Below are 24,911 nucleotides of genomic sequence, written 5' to 3' on the forward strand. Positions count from 1 at the left end.
GCCAACTCAGCACACTCCTTCAGAAATGTCTATTACTATCCATTATCTCATCCCAAAGGATAAACTTAGAGAAACCATTATTAAATTCTGAACCCAACTCTTTTATAAATATTTAGTGTCATGGGAACACTCTGAACTCTACTCCTTATTTTGCTCTGGAGACATCACCGAAAGGAAGCATTCCATTTTAAGTGTATCAAATAATGAAACAGTGGCATGTTTCTCAGTTTTTCTTAAGCAGTATGTTCCACAAAAAAAATGAATATATATTTCCTTCATCAGTTTGTATTTGTCACGACTTGTACATAGGTTGCCATGTTCTGCATCACAATTGTTTCCATCTACATACCGTAGACAAACAGGGAATTATGAAATTTATTTACTAAATTATTAAACTGCATTTAAATGAGAAAATAACTTACCTTGCACATCTGCACTATCAACAAACTGTTCATTGTGAAGATCTGGAAAGTGCAAAATTAGCTGTTTCAGAATTGCAGGGTTTCAGCAATAAGCTACTGTAACAGATACAGACATACAGCAAGCCAAAACACTAAGAAACGACACTTAATATTGAAGGAGAACAGGTAAATAGCACCTTTTTTTAAAAAAAAAGTTAAAAAATCCTTCAATAGATACTGTAATAAATGTGCTAGAGATTATAATTTCAGCTGCAGTTCACAACAGTAACAAGGTTGTCCTGGTCGTAGAAAAACTGTTTATTACTCCTCTCCAATGCTTTTGCCTAACCACTTCATAGGCAAGGGCTGAATATATAGTATTCACTACAGCAAATAGAGACCAAAATTTTCAAGCTTACGTACTTTATAACGGACAACAAAATCCATTTCTAGTCACCAGAATAAAAACCTGGCTTTTGCAATGAATTGGTCACATGTGTATCTCTCCACCATAATCTGAGAATTTAAGCTATTTCACTGCAGTGCCTTTCTCTTTGGTATCCAGGAAATTGCCTACTAACTTCTAGTTTCAGAATAATGTTTTTCATACCATAGGCCAAATAGCCAGAAATAAATCAACCTGACTTACATGGAGTCTTCTAGGAAAGCTAAAAGAAAGACCTAATCTTTTTTTAAAAAAGTATTGTCAAACTACTTACTTTGACTAGCAAATATACGAGGTCTGCTCGTAAAAAAACACTAGCACAGAGGTATTCATCAGGTTACTAGTCAACATTGTACTATAGCCACTGTAAACTGATGAGACAGATTTTATATATGGTGTCAACCACTCCCAGGGTTTTGCAGAGTTATGTTTATGAAAGGTTAACAGCAGGCACTAATATAAGTATCATGACTCTTTTCAGGCAGTAGGTGAAACCTTGAAGAAAAAGTGGCTCTGTCTTCAAAAAAGTGACCTGACCTTTGCTTTGGTGGGTTTTTACTCTGCAAGAAATAAAAAGCACTGCATGCTTTCCAATGCATCCTTTCTAGCTGATAAACTATTTTGTTCTAGCACTCAGCACAACAGGACTAAATTTTTAAAAGATCAAGTAGCATGTTATTAGTGCCAGCTAACGATGGCTCCATGTGTCATACTAGAAACAAGCTTCATAGACCTGGAACATGTCATACAAATCACGAACACTGTAAATATGTAATTGGCCAAGAACCTTTGATATGCTTACTGATCAGAAGTAATTCTCATTGAATTAAATATATTTAATTTTATAACGACTTTGCAGTTCTTTGGATATCAAAGGCATCACAAACCCAGCATGCTTATCATTTATGACACTTCTGCTCCGAGAATTTCTTGCAGCATGCAAAGAACTCTCTGTAGGGTAACCGTAACATATCGCACCAGCAAGCTACTAAGAATGACCTGACAATTAATAAAATCTGTGCAAAAATCACAGTAGTATGTAATGTTTTTACCTGCAATGGATGAAATGTTTCTGGAACCACCTTTAGTTCAGTATAAGCAATAGTGGGGGTTTTTTATTGGACACAGAATACATTGATAGCAAAAGTAATTCTTGTATATGATGTGGTAGTAAAGAACCCCTTCTGTTAGCAGACTTTAAAGTATTTAAATATATTTAAGTCTAATGTAAAATAATGCTTTTATGGAGCCAGATCCTGCAGTCTTTGCACAGCTAAAACTTCCATGGAAATCAATGGGAGCTTTTAAAGTATAATAGTAAGGACATGTCCAGGGTCACTAGTATAATACAGTTCTGCTGGTATGCTTTATGTGTCCACTTAGACTTTCTCCGTCACTTATAAGACTGTAAGAGATCAAAATACAAAAACCCATGTGAATTCAAGAAGATAAATACCCTTCTTAACTAAAGAGTATGGCACGTAATGTTAGTGCATTTTTTGATTGGCTAAAATATTAAGTAACATTGAAATATTTTAACCTTGTCTTGAATATTTACAATATATTAAGTGAATTTTAAGAAAAGTTAAAAAAAATCCCTACTGTAACTTCAACAGCAACGACCATTTTGGGGAGAACTGTAGCAATGCCTACGATGGCAGAATTTGGCTCCGTATACTCTGTTACCAAAAATACAGACTGTTTATATGACATAAATTTATTTTTAAAAGTTACTAGAGCTATAAGCACCATGGGCCTAGCCCTACAGGTTATACATTGGAATTCCAGGGAGAGTTTGCCTCAGTGAACTACAAGGAACTGTGCTTTATTTGCAAAATCAGCTCGATGCTATTTTTCTGCAAAAATCAGGTATTCCAGATCTAAACTTTTTGATACCCAAAACTAAAGGGGGCTGATCCTCCAGACCCCACCCCTACGGAGATGCTACACTGCAGAAGGTGCAAACTCTTCCGTAGGCACCGGAGTATTCCCAGCCAGCCCTGCCCCGGCAAGGCAGCGCCGCGCTCCCGGTGGCTTCACTGGGGCAACTCTAACCGGCCGCGTGGTTACCCGCCAGGTTCACAGATGACCTGTTACTATCATCGCTACTCCCGGGCAGCGTTTGCGTACGCTGCCTTCCACCGAGCTGTGCTTCCAGCCGCCAGCCCGCCAGCGCGAGGGCCGGCCGGTGCTGGGGGGGGGGGGGAAGGGGCCGCTGCCAGGCTCGCTGCTGACTCGCGCCATTGTTGATTTCGCTGTTGTAGGGGAAAGGCTCTAGGGCGGCAGATAAGGCTGTTGCCATGGTGATGAAGGAGATGCCGAGGGAGGAGTCTGCCGAGGAGAAGCCCCTCCTCACTGTGACATCACAGGTGGGCGGAGCGCGGGGCTCTGCGGAGGCCGCGGCGGAGCGCGGGGGCCGGCGGCGAGGCCGCAGCCGCTCGGGGGAAGCGGCGGCCCCAGGCGGAGGCGGCCCAGCGCCCCCGGCCGCCCCGCGGTGCTGGGACCCCCCGGTGCTGGGGACCCCTCGGCCAGAGGGACCCGCACCCGGGCGGCGCTGCCCCCTGACGCGCGGGGTGCCGAACGCAGGGGCCGGGGGGGCGCAGCAATCGGTTCGACGGGAAAAGTTACACAAAAATGCGCTTTCTCCCCTCAAATGAAGGGATCCGTAGAACGTACGGTACACATCAGTTACCAGAAACTGTATTTAAAAAGCAATTTAAAATTTCAGTTATAATTCATGCCATCAATATTCGCGCTACAAACACTCATTTGCAACGCACATAAAATATTCACAGTCAATGAATATATGAAATAAACAACCACTTCACAGTGGTACCACTTTCCCTGTCGCCCATCCCACCCCTAAGCTCTCACTGGGATTCCGCTCCTGGCCCAGGTCAGCCGGCGTTCTTTTGCACAGCTCACTGCTTTCATTTTACAACTGCATTCCAAGGAAGGATATCATGTCATCACAGGAAACCTCACACCTTGGAGTAGCCAGCAAACCTTGGGTGGCTTCATTAGTTACTTGAAGATAGTGACTGAATGCTACTGTAACACACAGCCCTTCCATCCCACTGCAGGAGCGGATTTTATTCCCTCCTGTCACTCACGTACGTGAGTTTGTTACCCAAGCAAGTGCATTCAGCTTACTGTTAATATTTAGCACACGTAAGTTGTTCCTACTCCTCAGGAGGTTCAGTGGAATTAATCTTACCACATAGTTGTTCTTAGGTGAGAGAATTCAACAAAAGCCACAATCCTGTTTTTTCCTTTCGTGGTTTTGGATAACAGCTACTGTACTTTCTGGAAGTATTTAAGTTGCACGCAAGGCCAGCACGTACTTCTCTTACAGAGCATCGCAGATGTGCTGCACTAATGCGTACACGTTATAGAAACACCATCTGCCACCCTGGAAAGCAGGGCTGGCACCCTCCTCCCAGCCCCTGCTGAACGCTGTGTTCTAGTTGCGGTGAACACAAAGCAATCACACAAAGGAAAAGGGTGCTCCCTTCAAGGCATCATTTCTAATTCCTAAGTGACAAACAATTAGACTCCAACATAAAATGCTGTCCCCTCTACCTCCCCCGCAACCACCTCCACTCCACCCCCCAAAAAAACTATTTGAAAACTTCCATGGGTTTCAACAGGGCCCGGAGCCTGTGTTCATTAAATGTTTAGTGCACCATTTGTAGTGGTTGTCGGTCAGTCTCCTCAGCGATAGTCTATGATAAATTTATGAGTAAAATGCTTGTCTCTGTTAGTCAGTGTAATTTCTTCCACTAAACAAATACCTACTTCCCTGCTATGCACCAAAGGGGTGCAGAAGCCAAAAGGAAGCAGACTCAAGTGAAAAAGTGAGTATTTTCCATAGCCATCTTTGCATCATGTATGTGTGATGTGCAGTCATATGACCATGTTGCATACATCATTTGTATCCTAGTTGTCTGGCTGTGATGTTGTTTTGAGGTGCTGTCTCTTTAGTGTGTCTGTGTAAACCTCTCGTTCAGACCATTCATTCAGAATAATGCACTGCTATATTGCTATATACGTTTAACCATCACCATCAAAGTGGCTGTGTCTGCTGTTTTACATGATGAAACAGATGGATGTGGTTGCTGCTCACAGGGTGAACCGCATAACTTCCAAGCTGGCTGCAAATTTCTCAAGCCAGATTAAATTGAGTCAAGAGAATAAGGCCTGGTCTTTCCAAAGTTCTCACCACCACCAGACCCACTACAGGCACATGTGTATTTTAGGAAGTAGCTGTTTACCTTAGGTATCCGTATTGCTCCACCCCTAAAACTAAGCAAGAAACCAGCAAGTAACTTACAAGGATCCAGCCCAAATAGTATAGTATTGGCTTTTCTAATTTCTTTTTTAAAAGATAATAAAAAAAAGAAAAAAGGGAAATCTCACATTTCCAAAATCCTTGATGAATGGAGGATTAATCATGTCTGACTATAGAAGCAGGAATCATAGGTGGAACCTGATACACAAAGAAAAGACTCCAAATCCTTGTTTTAAGATAAATAGATAGAGATAATGTATGAAGACCCCTGAACTAATATTTTAAAAGGTGTCTCTTTGCTCTTTTCCTCTGGACAAAGTTAAGAACACATCCAACACAGAAGTCTGATAGATATTCACATTTTATTTTATGCTCCTAGCACAGACCTGCTTGTAAAATATGATACTTATTTGTCATAATAATTACTGTGAATTAAATTTTAATGAAGTTTCCAATTCACAGATTATTTTGTATCATCAGGGTTTATTTGATATCATCAGATCTGGAGGCAAAACTTCAACTAACAAACCAAAAAAAGCACTGCAGACTCCAGTGGGGCTATGCCAATATATGGTAACTAGGAATCTTGACCATCATTCCAGCAGTAATGAGAACAGTACAATCAGCAGAGGTGTATTCTAGGTAACTGAATTGGCCTCTCAGTATCTACTTTGTGTGATTGTCTTAATTACTTTCAATGAAAAGTCACTTCATTGGTATGAGAAAGCATTCAGCAGCTGTCAAATTTAATACTTCAGGTATCAACAGAGTAAGCTTTCAGTACTAATGGGATTTTGTAGAACATAACTCTATGCCATGTTGTTGTCTCCTTTTATCTCTCTAAAAATAATTCAGAGGAGACTGGAATAAAGGAAAAAGCTATTTTTTAATATGAATAGAACCTAGAAAAAGAGAAAGAAAATTTGATGAGGATTCAAAGATTAACTGGAAGTTAAGCTCTGAATCAAAGTACTTCTAACTGAAGCAGAGAAATAAATGAGAAAAACTGTGCAAAAAAGTTTGAATTCAATTCCAGAACAATTTTTTTGTTTAACCTCTTCACAGCTTCTCTGCATTTGTCAGGAGAAAAAAAAAGCTCATTTCAGACTTATTTTCTAATGAGAAATTTGAACCTGAATATCCCCTGCAATGATAGCTTAATTCTACAGTCAGCTATGAAATTCTCAATTTGCTGCAGGTCAGTGAACTTCAAAGGATCTGATTCAATAAGGTTCTTCGATCCACACTTATACTTTAAAATATGATTAACTGCTTTATCAAGAAGTAAAAAGCACATGCTTGAACGCCTTGCCAGCCTGATTTTAAACAAACAAATCTCAGTGTCACAAGAGTTACTTGTCCCAGATTCATCACACCTAATTTAGATTCTTCATTTGAGTACATAAATTAGAAAGCTAGTGATAGTAGCACCCCTATAAAGATAATAGAAATAAAGACCACCTGCAGGAGATGATTCATATCCAAGACGATCCTGTGGCAAATATACTTTGTTTTTATGTAGAACAGAAATGGGAGTCCATGAAAAATTCACTATTAGGAAAAAGAAGTGCAAAGCTTATGTTGAAAGCTATTCCCACTTCTGACTGTAACTGAAAAGTATGGGAGCTGCCTACTTAGAATTTACACGAACTACACAGACATTGCTCGGAGTAAAGTTTTAATACTGACTGCTTACAATTTACAAAGTTAACCTACAGAACAGTTCGGTTTTAGAATTTGAACCAGAAAGTGGAAATTTTACAAGTTGAAATTACATTATAAGAAACGTGGAGATTCATCCTATCCCATAAAAATGCAAGCTACAACACACAAGTCATAATAATAATAAAAAAAGATCTATTTCATGACTACACCCCAATTAACTCCACCAGATGCTTAAGATTTTTTTAATAGTCTTGTGATGAAGTATTAGTGAGTATTCAGAGTAGGAGCAAAAAATTTTTTTTTAATGAGCTTCATTTACATGCTATTAGTTGATCCAAGCACATTTAGATTTACTCAAGGGCTTATGAGTAAAATACTCAAACATTTCCACTGCCTGAATGCCACTGTTTTAGTGTTTGGGTTTTATTCGTTTCTGGTTTTTCCTTGGTCAGTTGGGCTTTTTGCTTTGTTCCGGGGTTTTGTGGGGTTTTGTTCTTTTTTAAACCTTGATAGCAGATCTTTCAACTGCTTCAGCTTTTTAAAGGAAACAGAGTAAAGATAGCTAATACTCAGCTCCCAATGTTGTTAGTAGATTTTCTGGTTGTGTATCAAGGACTTACTACATGAATTTGATTGCATAATCACCATTTCCACATAGAAGTTAACAGTCCCATTTGAATCAATCACGTTCATTCTAAGCTTCTTAGCATTAGACTTGCCTTGACTTACAGCCCACTCCGCAAATGTTTACTAAATAACATTATAACAGAATAGTGGAAAGTTTAAGAGAGCATAATTAGCTTCTGTTCTCTTTTACACCAATCTAAATCAAAATTAACTTAATTTTAACTAACTGATGTATATTAACTTAAAAAAAGGCAAAAATCATGCCCATTGTAGATAGTGACAATAGTTAAGTTTGGGCTACACTAATTCACTGCACATTCCTATCTGTCCTCTGAGAACAGTGGCAGTTTCCTCACTGATGTTAGGAAGACTAGACCGCAGATCACATTTTTTATATTATTTTTAAAGCATTTGTGATAAATTCATTAGCATATTTTCCATACACCTCAAATCTGTCTCCTTTTATTGACTATAAAAGTTTTGAGCAGTTTAGTGGGAGACACTTCTTAAGTCCTACTGATAACTCTTTTTCATCTTTTATTAAAACAGAATAAAAAGAAACCACAAAATGTATAAATGTATTCTTAGCAGTACAAATATTAATTGGTTCTTTACCATTAAGTTAAATATTGCTCAATACTATTATTGGCTGTAGGGCAGTATGCCTTATTTCAGCAGAAATATTCTCATGAGTATAATAAAGTTGCCTTGACAATATGCTTAAAAGTCATAAATTGGCTGCTTGCCTGAAGTTATACAGATTTCTGTCACAAATTAAATACTTTCTTAAAAAAACTAACAGTTTTAATTTGAAATTAGCATGGGAATTGATGGTGTAATTTTTTCATAAAATTAAAAATTAACTATACATTTTCATACATTTTAAAATGCCTTACTATTCCAAAAGCACAGAAAGATTTGGGGAAACTTTTTAAATAATACACCAGTTTAACCCTGAGGTTTTATATGAATTATTAATAGGAATTAATTTTCAGAAATTTGTTGGGTTTTCATTCATGAATACTTTAAGTAAAAATATACTATCCTGTTAAGGGACTGCAAGCCATGTACTACAGTTCTATATTCAGTGAACTCTCTGTACAGCGCAACTGTTCTACTGAAATCCAAGTTCAAAGAACAACCAACCTTCAAGTTTCAAGCCCTTCCATCTGCAAGAAATGTTTCAAAGCAACTACACATGCCATGACAGATCCCTACAGAGAAAGACTGTATAACTTGACAAGAAATTGTGATTTGATTCCTATGACTGTCACAGTAATACATCCAAAACTACAACCTTATTCAAGATACACTAAGGAACTCTGTTTTAAAAGAAAAATCCACAGAAAGGAAAACAAAGATCTGTGTGATTTCAAAGTAATTGCAACCAATATACAAAGATAAGTAAAAGATAAATTTTGTTGCATGGGAAATGAACAAAGAGCATTTTCAACACAGTTGAAGATCAACAGGAATGGCATAAGCTTTACAAAAGCTAAATTCTGTGAGAAGTCATGATATATTTGATATAGTTCATTCTCTCATCTTCATCTTTACAGTCTTTATGCTGCTAAAGCATGAAGATTTGGTCTTTTAAAAAAAAAGCAGCAGTTGTACATCTTCCACCTAAACTGACATCTGATTTTATACCACACTCAGAATGGTGCATGAAGCTATATACAATCTACTACTGCTGAAACTCTTGAATTTATCTATGGATCACTGGTGGTTCACAAAGAATTTGTACATGCAATTCAGTTCTGTATGCTGTTAGTCTACTTCCAGCTAATGAAAAACATGAAATAGTAGTATTTTGTAAGCAATCATCATAGTCGTGCCCAGAGATGCTGCAAGACTACAAATATAATACCTGCAATGTGAGTGAAACAGCACCCCTCTAGTTGCTGTCCTCTGCATCTTATTTAAAAGCATTTGAGAACTGTGGCTCTCAAAGTCAGACTTCCTCTTCAGCTGGAGTTGCCACAGAAGAAGTAAATTCAGTGAATGATACAGAAACCAAAATCTAGCATCATAAATTACCGTTTGTTCCCTGTAGACACTGTCATGACACTTGTGCCTCCTTCTACAATGTAGGTTTCTTCAGGGCTTTCTCAACAGGTAACTAAGATTCTGTAGCATTCCTGTTCTACAAGACTACTCCAACCTGCATTTACTCAGCTTACATATTAAATTTTTTAATCCCTCAATTAACCAGCAGACCATTTTAGGAGTACAGACTAGGTACTTCCATAAACTAACATTACAGAATTAATTCCTTTAAAGGAACATTCTTTAACTTAGTGACCATATTACTTCAAGGATCTCTAAGCATCTATGATGAGTTAATTTTGTCTTGATTACCATTGCAGTTCTCCAGTTCGGACAATGGTATGGGGAAGAGGAGAGGCTAGAACTCAAATTGCAGGGCAACACCACAAAGACAACACACAGCCAAGTAAGGGAAAATAAATAAAATCTTCCAACACCCAGGAAAGCAAGGGACTTGTTTTAGTAAACAGCTTCTTTTACTTTAAAAGTGCATAGAGCATGCAAATTTACAGTAAATCACATTTTTATACGAGTAGCAAAGGCCAAACTGTAAGTCACAGTCAAAATATGACAAGTGTAAATGTCCTCCCCTTTCCCCATAATCCAGCAAGACAGTTAAGCGCATGCTTAACCTTGCGTTCTGAAGAACACGCTTAAGTGCCTTGCTGGAGTGTGGCCAAAACACAAGAACCAGATACAACTCTCATGTTTAATTTCCTTTAGCCAGACCAAGAGGAACAGAGATGGTAAACTGTGAGATATTTAGTTTTACTTTGCAACAATACACCATAACTCACGTGGGTCATCACTTACAAATGCAGGTAGGATGCCACTGTGATACAGCGGTCACAGCAAGTTATCATCAAGCAATGCAGCTGCTGCTTATGAAGATGCCACATAAACGTGTTACCATTTACGGATTTAGGCATGAAGCATAGGTTTTAAACAACACAGCTGGCCTGTGATTTTAAATATCCAATACAATGTCTATAGTAATCCTTCCACAGCTCCCCTGACTTCACACAAACCCTATGACAGTTGTTTGCATTAAGCCCCAGTGGGTGACTTGGCTTGTGTGATTTCAGGTAAGACAGTGACTCTGATCCACAGGCCACTCCACACACTTCCTACTACTTGGCAACAGAGTACCAGTCACCACCTGCTCAGCAAGACTAGTCTTCAGAGAGGCAGCAACACCAAAGTGCTCCTCACAGGAGGGTGAAATCAGTTTGTCTCAGTTTTAGAGCTTCCTGCAATTCACATTAGGTGAAAGTCAGTTATACTGTGTGCTGTGTGAATTGATTCTCTGCTCTTGTGAAAACCAAATATTTGGCTGGCATGTCAGTTTTGTTGGGACATAAATTCACACCAGAATGACAGAGAAAAAAATTAGTACCACCTGGTACAAGGCAGATGCAAAAAGTCAAGCAGTGATCACACTACACAATAGTAAATAAAGTGTGAGATGATAACTTGGGTTGTGAAATATTTATAAACATGCTAGAACAGTGGGTGAAGAAAAACATAACTCATGCAATTTGAACTTCTAGCACCAGCCCCAGACTAGTGATTTTGTCAGGAGTTCCCTCTCCAAACCTCCCTCAGCAAGCAGAAAAGGTCTTCCGGTTCTTATCCTGCTAAGATAGTGATCTGCAGACAACTGTCAGGTCAGTACTTCCAGTTACGCTCTAAAGAACAATAACCTCAATTTCTACTTGTGGTTCCCACTTATCAGTTTTTAGAAATAGATAGCTAGTGGAAATTATTTCACTTGTTTCCGCTAATCCTAGTGAGTGCCATCAAAGATCATGTTGTGCCAGCTGCGTGCAGAGAACCCATTATCAAGAAGCCATTACTATGTAGCATACAAATAATTAGTGATTGAAGTTAGTTGGTGCCTTAGTAGATATGTCTGGTTAAGTTAAAAAAACAGCGTAAAACTTACAAACTACTTAAATTAATCTAACTTTTTCATCTATTTGTCCAGTCTCACTAAAGCAGCAGTTAAGTTTCTCAAAGTTCAAAACCAGAATTTCCCCAATAGAAAATCTGAGTTAAAAGGTTGTTGCTTTCTCCCATGCTCATTACCACACCCTGAGCTTTCTAGGTCAGACCATTTCACTGATGCAGCCAGCAGCCCAACCACACGTGCACCAGCACGCTGAGTGGGCAGTACAGCAAAAGGTGCAAGTGCCCAGGAGATTATTTGTACAGGGGATTACCCATTAGTAGTATGGGACTTCCTGAATTAGTGGCTTGAGTAATTCAGTCAGCCTCTGGTGACAAAATGGGTAGAAACCAATCCAACTAACTTGGATAGCTAATTACATCTACGTTTTAGGTGCCTCTTGAACCAGCCCTTTAGAATACGTTCCATATATAGCCAGTGGGAAAGCTAGGTGCCTTTGACAGTTTCCTGAGGGACAGCCTAAATTAGGTAGCCAGGATCTCCCTCTGGAGTTGCTTTTCTAGGCGTTTATCTCTCCCTATTGAACATGGTGGGAGTTTAGGCACTTAATTTAAGAGAACTAGTTCACTATGTGCTCAAAACATAGGTGCTAATTAGCTGCCTATGCCTGACTGGAACCCCACAATTTAGATTACAAATAATTTATCTTAAAGACTAGCATTGTGTTACGCCCTACTAACATTTGAAAAAAACCACAATCAAAACAGCATGGATTGTGCACTGCAAATGGATCAAGATCAGGAGCACAGTCAAAGGGTATGAAATGGAACGGCAGGACCATACCTTACTGACGGCCTCAGCCCACTCCAGCACTCCAAAAGCGAAAGCCCAGAGCTCTAGGAGGGAAAGCAGACAAAGCAGTTGCAGCCATGAGCAGGACAGGACACACAGGTGAACATTATCAGCTGTAAATGTGACACTGAGTAAAAAGCTGGCCTCCCAGCTCTTCCCCTCAGCACCAGGCCTGCTCCAGCTCCCTTGCCTCAAGGCCAAACAAAGCTGCTCTATGGAAACTTTTCACAACAGAGCCTGTCAACTGCCCACCCCGCTTTTTTATTTATTTTGATTTTAAATCAGGCTACTCGCTAAGAATTTCATAACTCTTACTGCAACATAAGATGTAGGCTGGGAGCAAAGCAAAACCAAAGCCATAGCAGCCGCTGCATGCATACATACATACGTAATGGCGCATTTGTCTCTAGCATAGTAAAACACCCACCAGCACCAGCACAAGAGGCCCCTGCGTTGGGCCCTGAGGAGGAGCAGAAAGCTGGTTTTCCAGGGCCACAGAGCTGCCCCCTCAGCAGCAGCTGGGCATGCTGTGCCCCGCGCCAGCTCCCTGGGGCAGGGCCAGGCCTGAGGGGAGGCTCTGAGGCCGAGGCTCCGGGAGGGTTTTACCTTCCCTGCTTTGCCTGTTTTCCCAAGCAGGGAGCTTCAGCGGGGGCAAGGGGAGAAAAATAAGGCCTAGGAGGATTTAGGGGTGACTTCAGGGCAAAGGAAGAGGTGCCAGATGGGCAACTGAGGGAAGCTAAAGCCAGGCTGGGTATCGGCTCAAGAAATCCCCTCACAGCCAGCGCCACCCTTCAGGGGGCCAGCGGCGTGCCTCTTCCACAGCAGCACCTCCACTCCTGCCCCAGCACGCCCAGGCCTGAGCATTTCTGACCCCAAACCAGCACCGTTCATCGGGCTCCCACCTACCCTCTCAAACTTGAGGATCACCCAGCGAGGGAACTGCCATGAGCTGCCACCACCTCCTCCTCCTCACAGCAACCACTGACCAAACTGCAACTGGAGAAAGCAAAATTCAGCAGCAAGGGCAGCTGCAGGTAATAAGGTACATCAGCTGAATAAATGCAGACAGCTGGGGATGAGGCAGGTGACAGGGCACGGAAATGGGGACCAGGTGATTCCCCTCAGTGCCCTGGGCTGAGGGGCACTATGGTAGCCGTGGCCTCCAGCACAGCTGCTGCACCTCATCTCACATCTCTGATAAATAATTTTTCCTTTGGCTACATTTAAGCAGTGGGGCTGATATCAGCCATTGGATGGCACTTTTAACTCTTTCAGTATCTCACTCAAAGCACCAACAGGCCCCCACATAATATGCTTTTTGCAACAAAACATTCCAGTAGCAGTACTGGGGTAAGAAAAAGCACCTTTTTCTGTTGTGCAGAGCAGAAAACAACAGCAGAAGTCAGTTACAGCACATTAATTTGAATTTAGGAGTATTTTGTACCATGGATGAGTGTCTTCAGCTGTATAAGCAGTAGGGAATATCACCCTCCACAGATTTTAGATATCCTTCAGTGAAAGGAGTGCATGTGAGCTTTTTCTTTAATTAAAATGAATTTTATAAAGAAAAATTTAGTTCTTAGCACCATTGCAAAAATTTATGGCACTTGCAAGCTAAACTAGTACTCAGAAATCACCAGCTTCACATGCTGAGACTATGCTGCTTGGCACATGTACAGCTGTTGCATGCCCAAGTACGAGGCAGCGCTGCCAGCACCTGGCTCCTGCCCCCCAGCCACTTCCTCCAGTGCTGGGTGACGTCGGGTGGCTTTCTTAATTTCCCTTTGCCTCTCTCATCTGCAACACAGAGATAATACTTCTCAGCTCTGTGGAGGTGCCAGGCTTGATTCATGAATGTTTTAAAGCATTCTGTGATTTTCACCCTGAAAGGTGCTTGAGAACCATAAATTATTACTTTAATATAGATAATAGTTTTCATCCTATGAATGTTTTATAGCACTACTCCAAATTCATGCCTGATATAACTCTAATAACTTGAGCAGAGTTAAACTAGGGATAAATTTGGTACAATATAAGAGACAGCAAAATGAAATTCAAAAGTGTGAGACCGAGGGCTTACCAAGTGGCATTGCATACAGGGTAGAGTCAGAAACCTACCCACTGCATGCTTGCCTACAGTAAAAATATCAGTTCATGGCACTCTTTAACCTGATAAGGTTTGACTAATCATTAAATATCTGCTTCACATAAAATAATATTTTTCTAATATGTTCTATTTCTATACATGTGTAGTCTGTATTTATTGAGAATCAGTAGAATGGATCATGTATTTGCTACCTGTTTTGACCCAGATATTTCGGTTGAAAGCAGATTATTTTTCACAGGAACTGTCCTTTTAATAAGACACTCCTAGAGCTTCCAGTCCTTAGTCATGGGAACACAGGACACTGGATTGGGAGGGACCCTATGGGCCACAGTCCACTTCTCAAAAGCAAACACATTATAAACAGCCATGTAGAAAGCTTGTAAAAAGCCATTTTAAGTAGGTAGGCTTTTTGTCCCCCTACCCTAAAAAGAACACTGTTCATACACTTCACTGCTGTGATAGTTAGAAAGATTCTTTTAATTACCAGACCAGATCGATTCATGGCCAATTTAGATCTCTTTGTTGTCGTGCCAACCTATCTCTACAGCTGAAATAACTTTCCTCCTCCTTTTATCTATACATGAAGAATTATTCTATTCTTACGCAACCTTCATTTTGTTAGCCTAAGCAAGTCAAAGTCTTTTAGACTCCCTGTAAAATGTGGGGTTTATTCCTCTGATCATTTGAGTGGCCCATCTCTGATGAATTTAACGTATGTGTTTACAAAGAGAGTCAGAGAAGAGGAACCTACTTCATTTTCCAATTAAATAAAAATGCTTCAAATGCAGCAGAAAGACAAAAGTTAGTAAAAAATTAAATCGTGGTGTTTGCTGGCAAAATTGATGAAGTGGATATTACCACCAATATTATTTCAGTTTGATGTTAGAATTTTATCAAGGGACTTTGATACACTGCAGGTATCAAACCAATGAAGGCCTGTCATTGAACACATCTTATATAAACAATATAACAATGAAATTTCTAGGGATGTGATGATCAGCTTTGAATTTGCCAGACATCTGCTACTTCATACTTCAGCTACACCTTGGAGAAATTAAGTTATTTTCTGATTCTAGTCTCCTTCCTCTCCATGACTCTGAATCTTAGCATTATTGCTGGTCTTCCAAGAGCTTATCCTCTTACTCCTACAACAGGTTTGGGCCATAAATTGCATTTCCAGTCTGCCTTCAGATTTTCTGTTCTTCATTGTCTGCAGTGACTGATCTTGGCTGCCTTGGTTCTCATAATCCTTCTTCATTCCCTCCTTCCCCCATTATTTCCTATTAAAGAAAATATCCACAGAGTGTAATAGGAAACCTGATAAGCACCCAAATCTCATGTGACAACATACCCTGTTGATACACTCTCATACATGTAGAAACAGATTATTTCCCATGAAGTTTTACATTTACGGTGATTCCTATAGAACCTCTTCTTTCTTCCCTCCTGTCCCCCTGCAAATGGTGGAGGACTTTTCTTTATGTTGTTAGTATATCACAGAATAGATCATTGAAGATCCAGCTGATCCAGAGGCTTTGGCAATCCTTCTGCTGGACGCTGTGTTCACCCAAATATGCCACTTATTGCAAAAATGCAGTGGCTGTTACTAATGCTAGTTCCTAGAATAGGATGTATAAATGCAAAACGAAAAATATATTTGAGCAATTTTTACTGATATCTGGACTTGATCATAAAGAAACTTTAAAAATATTAAAAATAACTTGGACAAGAATTTACTAGGCATCCACCTTCATTTTTTCACCAATAGAAATGAGTAAAGACTGTCACTAAATCACAAACAGAAAAATAAGGTCCTCTTAAGTCTTAAATATCACTATTAGGTAAAAGTATAGACCCAGGGATACTGTGGGTACTGAAAAGCCACCTTTAATGGAAAGCAAAGGTGTGCAGCTGGTATAAATGCAGCCAATCAAGTGTTAAGATTCGCCACATTAACCAAGTAACTTCTGTGCACTGAATGAGACAGCAACCTGGACAATCAATTCGGAGAGTTAAAAACCCACATGATTAAGTCGCCTGTAAATTCCATCTGCAGTATGGGTTTATCATGTGCAGAGTTAGAGTTCGGAACAGTATCATTGCCAGATTTCTAAATTAAGTGCCCACATTTGCACGTTCTGCTACACACAGTTGGGCAGGCAATCACGCATCTGGCCTCCATGTTACTCATGTAAATTGGTATTTTAGTGCAAATGAATAAGTGCACATATTATACAGGCAGTCAGTGTTAGGTGCCAGCTTAAGTGTTTGATCCATCAAAATAACAGATTATTTTATTTCAATAGCTTTGGTATTTTCTTGCAACTTTGTAACACAGAAATCAAGTACTAAACAACAGTGAATCTAAGCTGTTTTGCTTTAATAACTGTAGAGGCAATCCTGCTACTGGAGTACCTAAATGCCTGTAATTAACAAATATAAATTGAGCCTGAGTAAATACCCTTTTTTTGCTAGTTTTAGTCCATATTAGCATCCTAAATTTTAAAATTCAAATATATCTGAGGGAAAATGTTGAAAATTCTATGATAGAAAGAGTGAGAACAGAATGGAGAGGAGAGCAGCAAATGTAAAAGTAAAGCTGAAAGCTCCAGATGAAAGCAACAGACAGGGGGAAAACATGTTTTCACATTATTAAAGATAAGTGAATGCAGGCTGCACCATCAGACATCCATCCAGCTCAGCCTAGGTCTAGAGATAGATTGCAGAGAGGAGACTTTTATTTCTGAGACTGTTTTTACTCTTTTTAATCCCTAATACATGAAAAAGCCTGAAATAGATTTCTTTTAGGTAGCAGAAAACCAATGCATTGAAAAAATTACAATTAAAAGGGAAAATTTTTCATAAATTAAAACCGTGTTATGAATCTTCACGGTCAAAACTCATGAAGGAAGTTCATACATTCACCAGGCTCCATCCACTGTCACTCATATGTCTTTGTATTGCAGAGAAGTGTTTTCTGTCTCAGCAGGTTATTGTTTAATGGGCTAATGCATATTTGCTAGATGAAACGGTATTGTGGAAGTTCTGTGGGGAGGCATGTTACTTATGAAAGAAAGACCACTTCCAAATACTAAAAAAAAGCCCTGCTTAATCTCCTGGTGATAGAGAAGGCCAGCTTCACCCATTGATTTTAAGGACTTACACCAGGCCTTGTATACTTTAGCCCTATAAGCAATAGTATGCAATAATTGCTATGGAAAAATCATCTTGCTGCTTTATTTTTGTGCAGTTTGTAAAACAGGAATATAACTTTTGCCACAAAAGAGTGACTCAAGTTTTTTATTTCAAGCCCAGTTATTTGTACCTCTTCTAACTGCGGTATCTTACTCTCTCACAATCAAAAATAAAGTGCATGATATTGTGAGAATATGTTTTATTTCTTTAAATTCTGCATCCCAACAACACTCTGTGACCCTGGGGTTTTTTGTTGCTAGCTGGTGAATGAGCAGCAAGAAAGCAGACCCCTTCTGAGCCCTTCCATTGACGACTTTCTCTGTGAAACTAAACCAGAAGCTGTTGCAAGGCCTGTAACTTCAAATACTGCAGGTAAACAAAATTCTTTACTATCCCTCACTAGAGAAAGAGAGAGAGAATTTTAGTTTTATCTTAATTACAATACATTTTTATCAAGTTGTTTCTTGATTTGTTACTCTTTACAGAAAATTATGAGCTGATACTAAATTATGGTTGCCTGATCTATTATAGAACCTTTGTTCATTACGTTTGAGGGCAAATCTGCTGTGATCCAGATCACAAATACTCTAGCAGATCTCTGGGACTGAATTAAAGGGAACTTGTTTAAGCTCAAAAGGAAGTACATATCAGTTTGACCAATCTCAATCTTTGTTTTGGCAAAATTTTAACCTATGGAAAAGCCAAGTTTTGTCTGGTTTTACCAAACTCATTCCTACTGTAGAAAGGTTTTCTTTAATAAAACCTTGGGTGGGATGTCAGAGAAAAGGGAAGAGAGATCAAAACAGTTTATTCAGGCTGAATTTGGACTCTTTATTAGTGAAAGGATCTAACACATTTCTTAGCTCCTTTGTGTTGTGATGAGATGGTAGAGCAGATAATAAAAAGTAAGAGTGAATGAAAGCCTTTTGAATTATACTGAATTGTATTTGAAGTATACCGTCCTTTGGAAGTGTTTTTAGAAATTGGCCTCCTCCTATTCGGTATTTGTGCAAAGGTAATCAAAGCAGTTGAGCAGATCAATTGCAATAAAATAAAATCAGCATAGCACTACTATGTTCTATTGCTATCTCATAAAATGACTTAGCTTGTTAGAAGCTATTTAATTAAAATCTATATACATGCAAACTATTAAATGAATAATTGACAGCTGGGTGATTACCCTCACATCTAATTAATGTGTCTAAAGCAAATGCAAGTTCTAATAACAAAAACTGGAACACTGAATTAAATAACAATTGTAAATGATATTTTTTCCTGTTATATATATATATAGTCAGAGATACTACAGGCATGAACAGAAATATTTCAGGTTGTTTAAGAGTGGTGTTTGTTGTAAAAAGGTAAGTATCTGTAGATCCTATATCTCCCTGGAATATCTATCAGATTGTGGGGGAGGGGGGTAATTAGATTTATGTAATAACAAAATACAATTTTTTTATTCTATGAAGATTGATGAAATGCAGTGATTTACCAAGAACACAGGTAAAGCACTGCAAGAGATAACACAAACTGATCTGTCAAAATCACCTGCCCTATAAAACAATGATAAAGAAGTTTTTCTGTCTTTTATGTGCTAAAGAGTTTTAAATGTTACTTTTTAAGGAACTTCTAAATGAAGAGCTGAGACTGAATATGCCTTTCATACTGATGTAGTCCTTAATAAAAATAGCAGCAGAATTTATAATGATATTCAATATTTATCCCCCAAAAGACAAAGAGCAACAATGGTAGAAACCATTACTAAACACACTATTATTCCTTTATAACCCAAGAAGTCCACTACTACAGCTTTCTCCGTAATGCCATGTGGCACAACAGTTGTGCCCTAAACAGCTGTTACCAGTACTTGATAAATCGTAAGATTAAACCAAATCTTATCTAAAAGCCTAATTGTACAGGGAACCCCCTCAACATAAGAAAATCTTATGTAAGGCCATAAACTTAAGACCTAAGATGTCTTTAAGATTTTCAGAGGAGAAGCCTTTTATTCAAATCAAGCTTTTTAAAACTGCATCCAGTTTAGCACCTGAAATCCCTTGTCGTACTTCAATATGCTGGTTATCATCTTTAGCCAGGAAATATACACCTACTCTAGTCAAATGCCAACACAATAGTAACTTTTTTGTCCAATTAAACCAAATTTTCTAGAAGTGAGCTATTTGAATTAAAATAACATTGAATTCTAACATTTTGTCTCTAAGTATTATCAACAGGTCTGGATCTCTTGGATCTTAGTGAACCTGTCTTACAAACCCAAAACAAAGCAAAGAAATCAGAGAATCCATCAAGAAGTGAAGGCTTAAAAGCTTCAACCCACAGAAAGAAGACAGACAATTCTGACCTTATCAGTGTGGATACTGAGCAGAAAGTCCAGACTGTCAGAGTTGCAGACAAGTCTTCACTAGATTTAGGTAAGAGTGTAGCTATTTTCTCAGTGCTGCATAGCCTTCTTAGCACAAGTTTCTCCTTGCTACTATCAAAAAATAATAAGCAACATCAGAATTTTTGTTGCATCGTATTTTAGCAGAGAGAGTAACCATTGTTTCACATTATAAACTACTTGAAGCACTTTAAACTTGAAACATTGTGAACACATTTTGCCTTTGCCATTATACCTATTAAGCTGTCACTAAATGTGCAAATTAAGTTTTGAAAGGATTCTTTCAAAAAAGAATTTAGGCAGGGTGAGTAAAGTGGTAGAAAAATCTATAGGGGTATGAAGAGAAATTGGTAAAGGACACAAACCAGAGGCAGCCCATACTGGATGTCCTTTTCAGAATGCAGGTGTCAGAAATACACATTGCATTTGTAAATATTGCTGTATCTATGCATACAAAGAAAAAAAATCCGTTCTTGACAAAAGAACTATATTTATACAGACTGAAAGAAAATCCCAAACACAACTCAATATCCTGCCAAGCATGATCTATAGATAAGCTTTAGAAAAGGTGAATTTAATTTAGTTCCATCCAGACTAAATTACTTGCACTGCAACTGAGAAATTTGCAAGGTAAATGTAATTTGCACCAAGGTAGCAAATTTTCCATTCATCAGTACAGAAATTCTTTTAGAGAACTTCATCTTCAAACAGGAGCTGAACATCTGAGTATTGCAAAGCAAGTCCAGCATATGACTGAATAATATCAGTTGCCTACATAGTAATTTTTAAACGATATTCACTAAAAGAAGTTTTATTTTTACCATTTGCCTACAATTAGGAAATTAAAAATATCCCAAACTATCAAGTAGTTAGCATAATTTCATAAACAGATCTAAATTACATACAAATCACTGATTTTAAATCGAGTTCCACTAACATTCTGACCATGAATGGTAATAGATTTAGAAAAGTGTTGTGAATTCCCAACTATTTTCACAGAATATCAGCCAGAAAGATTTCTATATATTGGACCTTAGCTAAACCAGTCTTCGGTGGCACCATTTTCTCTATAACATACATTTAATAGAGGAGATAAAAAATTCTGCAGTAGTTTCTTTAGAAGATTTGTATTTTCTTTTCTTATTTTTCAGTTGATATTCAGACACAGCTAGAGAAATGGGATGATGTCAGTTTTCATGGAGACAGGAGTAGCAAGGTCCACCCTTCTGCAGAGCGAACATCATCATCTAGAGCTCCATCAAAAGAGCTTTTATGGTACAACTTTTTGCTTTCCTTACAAAAATATTTCCAGTCCAGCTTTCCTAAGTCACAGAAATACTCCATAACAAGTCATATTATTGAATCTGTTATGATTACATTAAATGTGTTTAAGCAGACTTTTTGGACAATGTATCATAAGCAAGTGCACTACAAAATGACATTTTGCCAGCAATTTTTCATGTTGTGAAAAGTAGCAGGTGCAATTAATAAATAAAAGTTGGTGAGAATTCTATAGATGCATGCAGTGATCCAAACCCAACTACAAACGTGAGATAAATGACTAGAAAAGGATACGTGGCAGTGATCTGACAGTCAGTGGATATCCCATGTATCTTGGTTTTGCTACCAAGAGGGCAGAATTTTTGTGTATAACTGGAAGAGGCGAGATAAAACACCCAAGCCAAGTATTACATCTTTCACACAGTCCAACTAAAATTGCAGGGGATGTAAATGAGGGAAGAATTGGACTTTGCCTTTTGGGAACAGTTCATCTATACTAATTCTGCCTTCCTGATACATAAGCAACACTCATTTACTACATTATGCATGACCATAATTAGCATTTTCGTACATTATAAGCAGTTTTCTGACCAAATTATATTATCCTGTATCCTAACCTGCCCTTTATCTGGGTGTTTCATTAACTTAGAGCTTTACACAAGTTTTGCTCGCTTAACTTGATTTTGGTCTTCAGGGTTTCATTTTCTAGGAGAAAGAATATTAGGGTGTTGTAGCACAAAAATGCACATGTGCCATGATGAGCCCCTGTAATGTGGTGCTTGATTCTTAGACACTGACTGCAGGTACAGCCTGATATCCTTGCATAACCTCATTTTGCCTGGCTATGAAACAGAAGCCTAGTGGTAGAGGAAAAGCCTTCATTCCATTATACTAGTTTCACACCAGTATATACCCAGGGCTCTACTGGTGAGTCAGGCCTGACGCTGTTCTGTTGTATTAGCTATTGTCTGCATGCGGCTGAAAAGCTTAAGGGTGGGAACACTGAGAAGGATCCAGGCACTTTTGACAACTGCAAGTTAAACAATTCAGTTAAAAGAAATAATCAGTATGTTAATCAGTATGTGCTTCTGAACCTGAAAGACACAAGGCAGCACATCTTAGTGTGCAGTGATGAATATGTAAACGCATTATTTTTAGGTCCACAGAAAACAGATCACAGCCTGAGCTGACTAATGTCAAGAGTGCCTTGGACTCTGATTCAACATCAGAATTAGAACTTGCGCCTGCAACACAGGTAAGAGGACTTGGCAGATTTATTAATAATTAAAAGACAAGTATGAATTGTCCCACTGGCTGACCGTTCACATAATGGAAGAACTATTTAAGAGATATTTTCAGGATCATCAGTTAAAAGATTCATGCAGATGAATCTTCACACAGCTTCCAAATTATGTTACGAAAATCACTTAACTATGCCAGCATCTCAAACATGCGTTTAATACTGCAGTGAACTGTTACCTTCCTGTACAGAAAGACTTGAAACTACAGTTTATAGCATCATGGGTTTTTCCTTCTTCCAGTTCTGAAATTCAAACTTCTAATGGTTCACTTGGCCTGCAATATATCTGTCCTCAAGGTCTCTTGGTCAACAGAAATCCCCGGACTTGAGAAATGGCTGACAATACAGGAAGGAATCATTAGACCAATGTTCATTAGCAGTTTATCTCCACAGGTGGGAGAGCAGTGTGGTCAAAGGACTTTTTTCTGCTGGAAAAGGAACTCTAATACGGAGGGCTCTGAGCTGAAGGTTGTAGATTTGCCCAGTTCCACTGTCATATTGTATATTGGACAGGACCTTGTGGAAATTATTACTTGAGTTGTATGGTTTTAGATATGTACGTATGCATAATATGTACAAGCATACATTTCTATATGCATTCACGTAGATCAGGTTGCTTATACATCTTCTTTCCTGCTTCTTATTTTTTAACTGAATGATTGCAAGTTCAGCCAATGCTACTGGCAGGGGGAAGAGAGAGTTGACTGGTGGATTAACTTTTAGTTGAAAATAATTTTCTCCTCTTCCACAGCTATTTTTAGGCCTGGACTTCAAAAGCTTTCTGTCAGATGGAAAATCTGGAAATTAATAGAAAATAATAGCCTCATTTGAAAATGGAAAAATGAGATACTACAATGCCAAAAGTATTTCCTGAGACTCTGCACTGGTTTTTGCAGAAATAGAACTGTTATCAGGACCCATTCCTGTGCTTTGGTTAGGAGAAAAGTCTCCTTTACTTCCCTGCATTACAAACAGGATTTTTTTCCACTTTGGAAAGCCTAATACTAGTTGTAATGCATGATACCTTCTCTTTCTGTGCAATATATTTACACATCTTAGTAATGGAAAAGATCTGTTGCATAATATCATCCATTTGAGATGGGCAGTGTGTTTTCACATGCTTCATCCATCTTATCTTTAAGTACACCTAACCTCTTTTTAGGAGGCTGTTCCTCAGCCTAATAGATCTAAATGCCGGCAAGTTTGTGCTTAACCAAGATGTGCATAAATCAAGTGACTGTCACAGAATTTAAGTGCTGTGGCTTTCTGTAAAAGCAGTTACAAATTTAGTATATAACTTCTTTACTTTATATGGTCTATTTCCTGTTTATCTTCCACTAGAATAACTGCAGAAGCAAAAATCCTCAGCTGTAATTCAGTATAAACTCAGTCAGTGGAGGCTCCATACTATTGTGTAAGATGACCAGCATTTCAAAATAAAAATGAAGTGTGAAGTTGAACAAGTTGAAAAAGAAGCAGAGTATAAAATTCTTACCTGTTGCTCTGGTATATTTCATATCTTGTTTTGTTTTCTTTTATCATAAGCTGCTTTTTTTTCAAACTTGTGATCTATTCAAGTCATGAAATGTTGTTAAACCGGTAATTAGTGCAGAGAAATTACCTGAAGTGAGATTGCGTTCTTGTTCTCTGTAGTTTACTTAGAAATTTGGTATTTTCATTCACTTGCTTAGAAATTTGGTATTTTCATTCACTGCCTGCTTCACCCCACTTATACATGGACTGTCAAAGTTTTCGGTTCCCAACAAACAGGCTCATCTGTCTTGACAGAGTTCTTAATCTGCATGTAAAAGAAATCACATTAGAGCTTTTATCAAACCATATGTTTTCCATACTTTGTCCTCTATAGATCTTGTCTGTCTCATTTAAGGGTAACCTTTGCATATGCAATGGATTCTGCCATACCCTACAGATTTAATCCTGTCGAAATCACTGCAGTTTTCCATCAGCACTTTCTCAATCACCTTCATCACTCATCTTTGACATGTTAGATTTAGTTCCTCAAAGTGAAATGCTAAGGAACTAGGTCATATTTTCATTAAAATTATGCAATCTTCTTAACAAAATCCTGTGTTTACCAGCACTTATGCCAATACAAAATCACAAAGGCAAGCTTTGAATTAATGAGGAAGAAATGTGTTTGAAGGCTGGAACGGGTAATAGCAAGGTGGCTGCCACTGAATGTGGCTGTCTTGCTTCTCAGTGTTATACTCACATCATACGTTACCTATTATGAACTCTTAAACTGCATTGGCCCAAAGTATCTTTGTTCTTCCTTTTATCTACCATTTGGGAAAGTTCCTTGTTACACTTTTATTAGTACTGAGATATCCTACAGTGTTTGGGGTTTTTTGAAGGTTTATTTTTTCC

General features: G+C 38.5%; 1 protein-coding gene across 3 annotated transcripts in view; it reads left to right on the forward strand.

Moving 5' to 3' along the window:
* PEX5L (peroxisomal biogenesis factor 5 like) overlaps window positions 1-24,911 on the forward strand; it is a 116,955-nt gene that overhangs the window by 68,531 nt on the left and 23,513 nt on the right. Inside the window, exons 1-5 of one of the 3 annotated variants that reach the window (XM_040613782.1) lie at window positions 3,116-3,215; window positions 17,802-17,913; window positions 19,764-19,973; window positions 21,094-21,217; window positions 22,382-22,478. In XM_040613782.1, coding sequence (XP_040469716.1) covers window positions 3,147-3,215; window positions 17,802-17,913; window positions 19,764-19,973; window positions 21,094-21,217; window positions 22,382-22,478 — 612 coding nt within the window. In that variant the 5' untranslated portion in view covers window positions 3,116-3,146. Of the gene's footprint in view, window positions 1-3,115; window positions 3,216-17,801; window positions 17,914-19,763; window positions 19,974-21,093; window positions 21,218-22,381; window positions 22,479-24,911 lie in introns of those variants that run through there. The other 2 variants (XM_040613783.1, XM_040613784.1) reach the window with 2 other exon arrangements.

The sequence above is a fragment of the Falco naumanni genome, chromosome 13, assembly GCF_017639655.2.
Source record: "Falco naumanni isolate bFalNau1 chromosome 13, bFalNau1.pat, whole genome shotgun sequence".
NCBI classification, from domain to species: Eukaryota; Metazoa; Chordata; class Aves; order Falconiformes; family Falconidae; genus Falco; species Falco naumanni.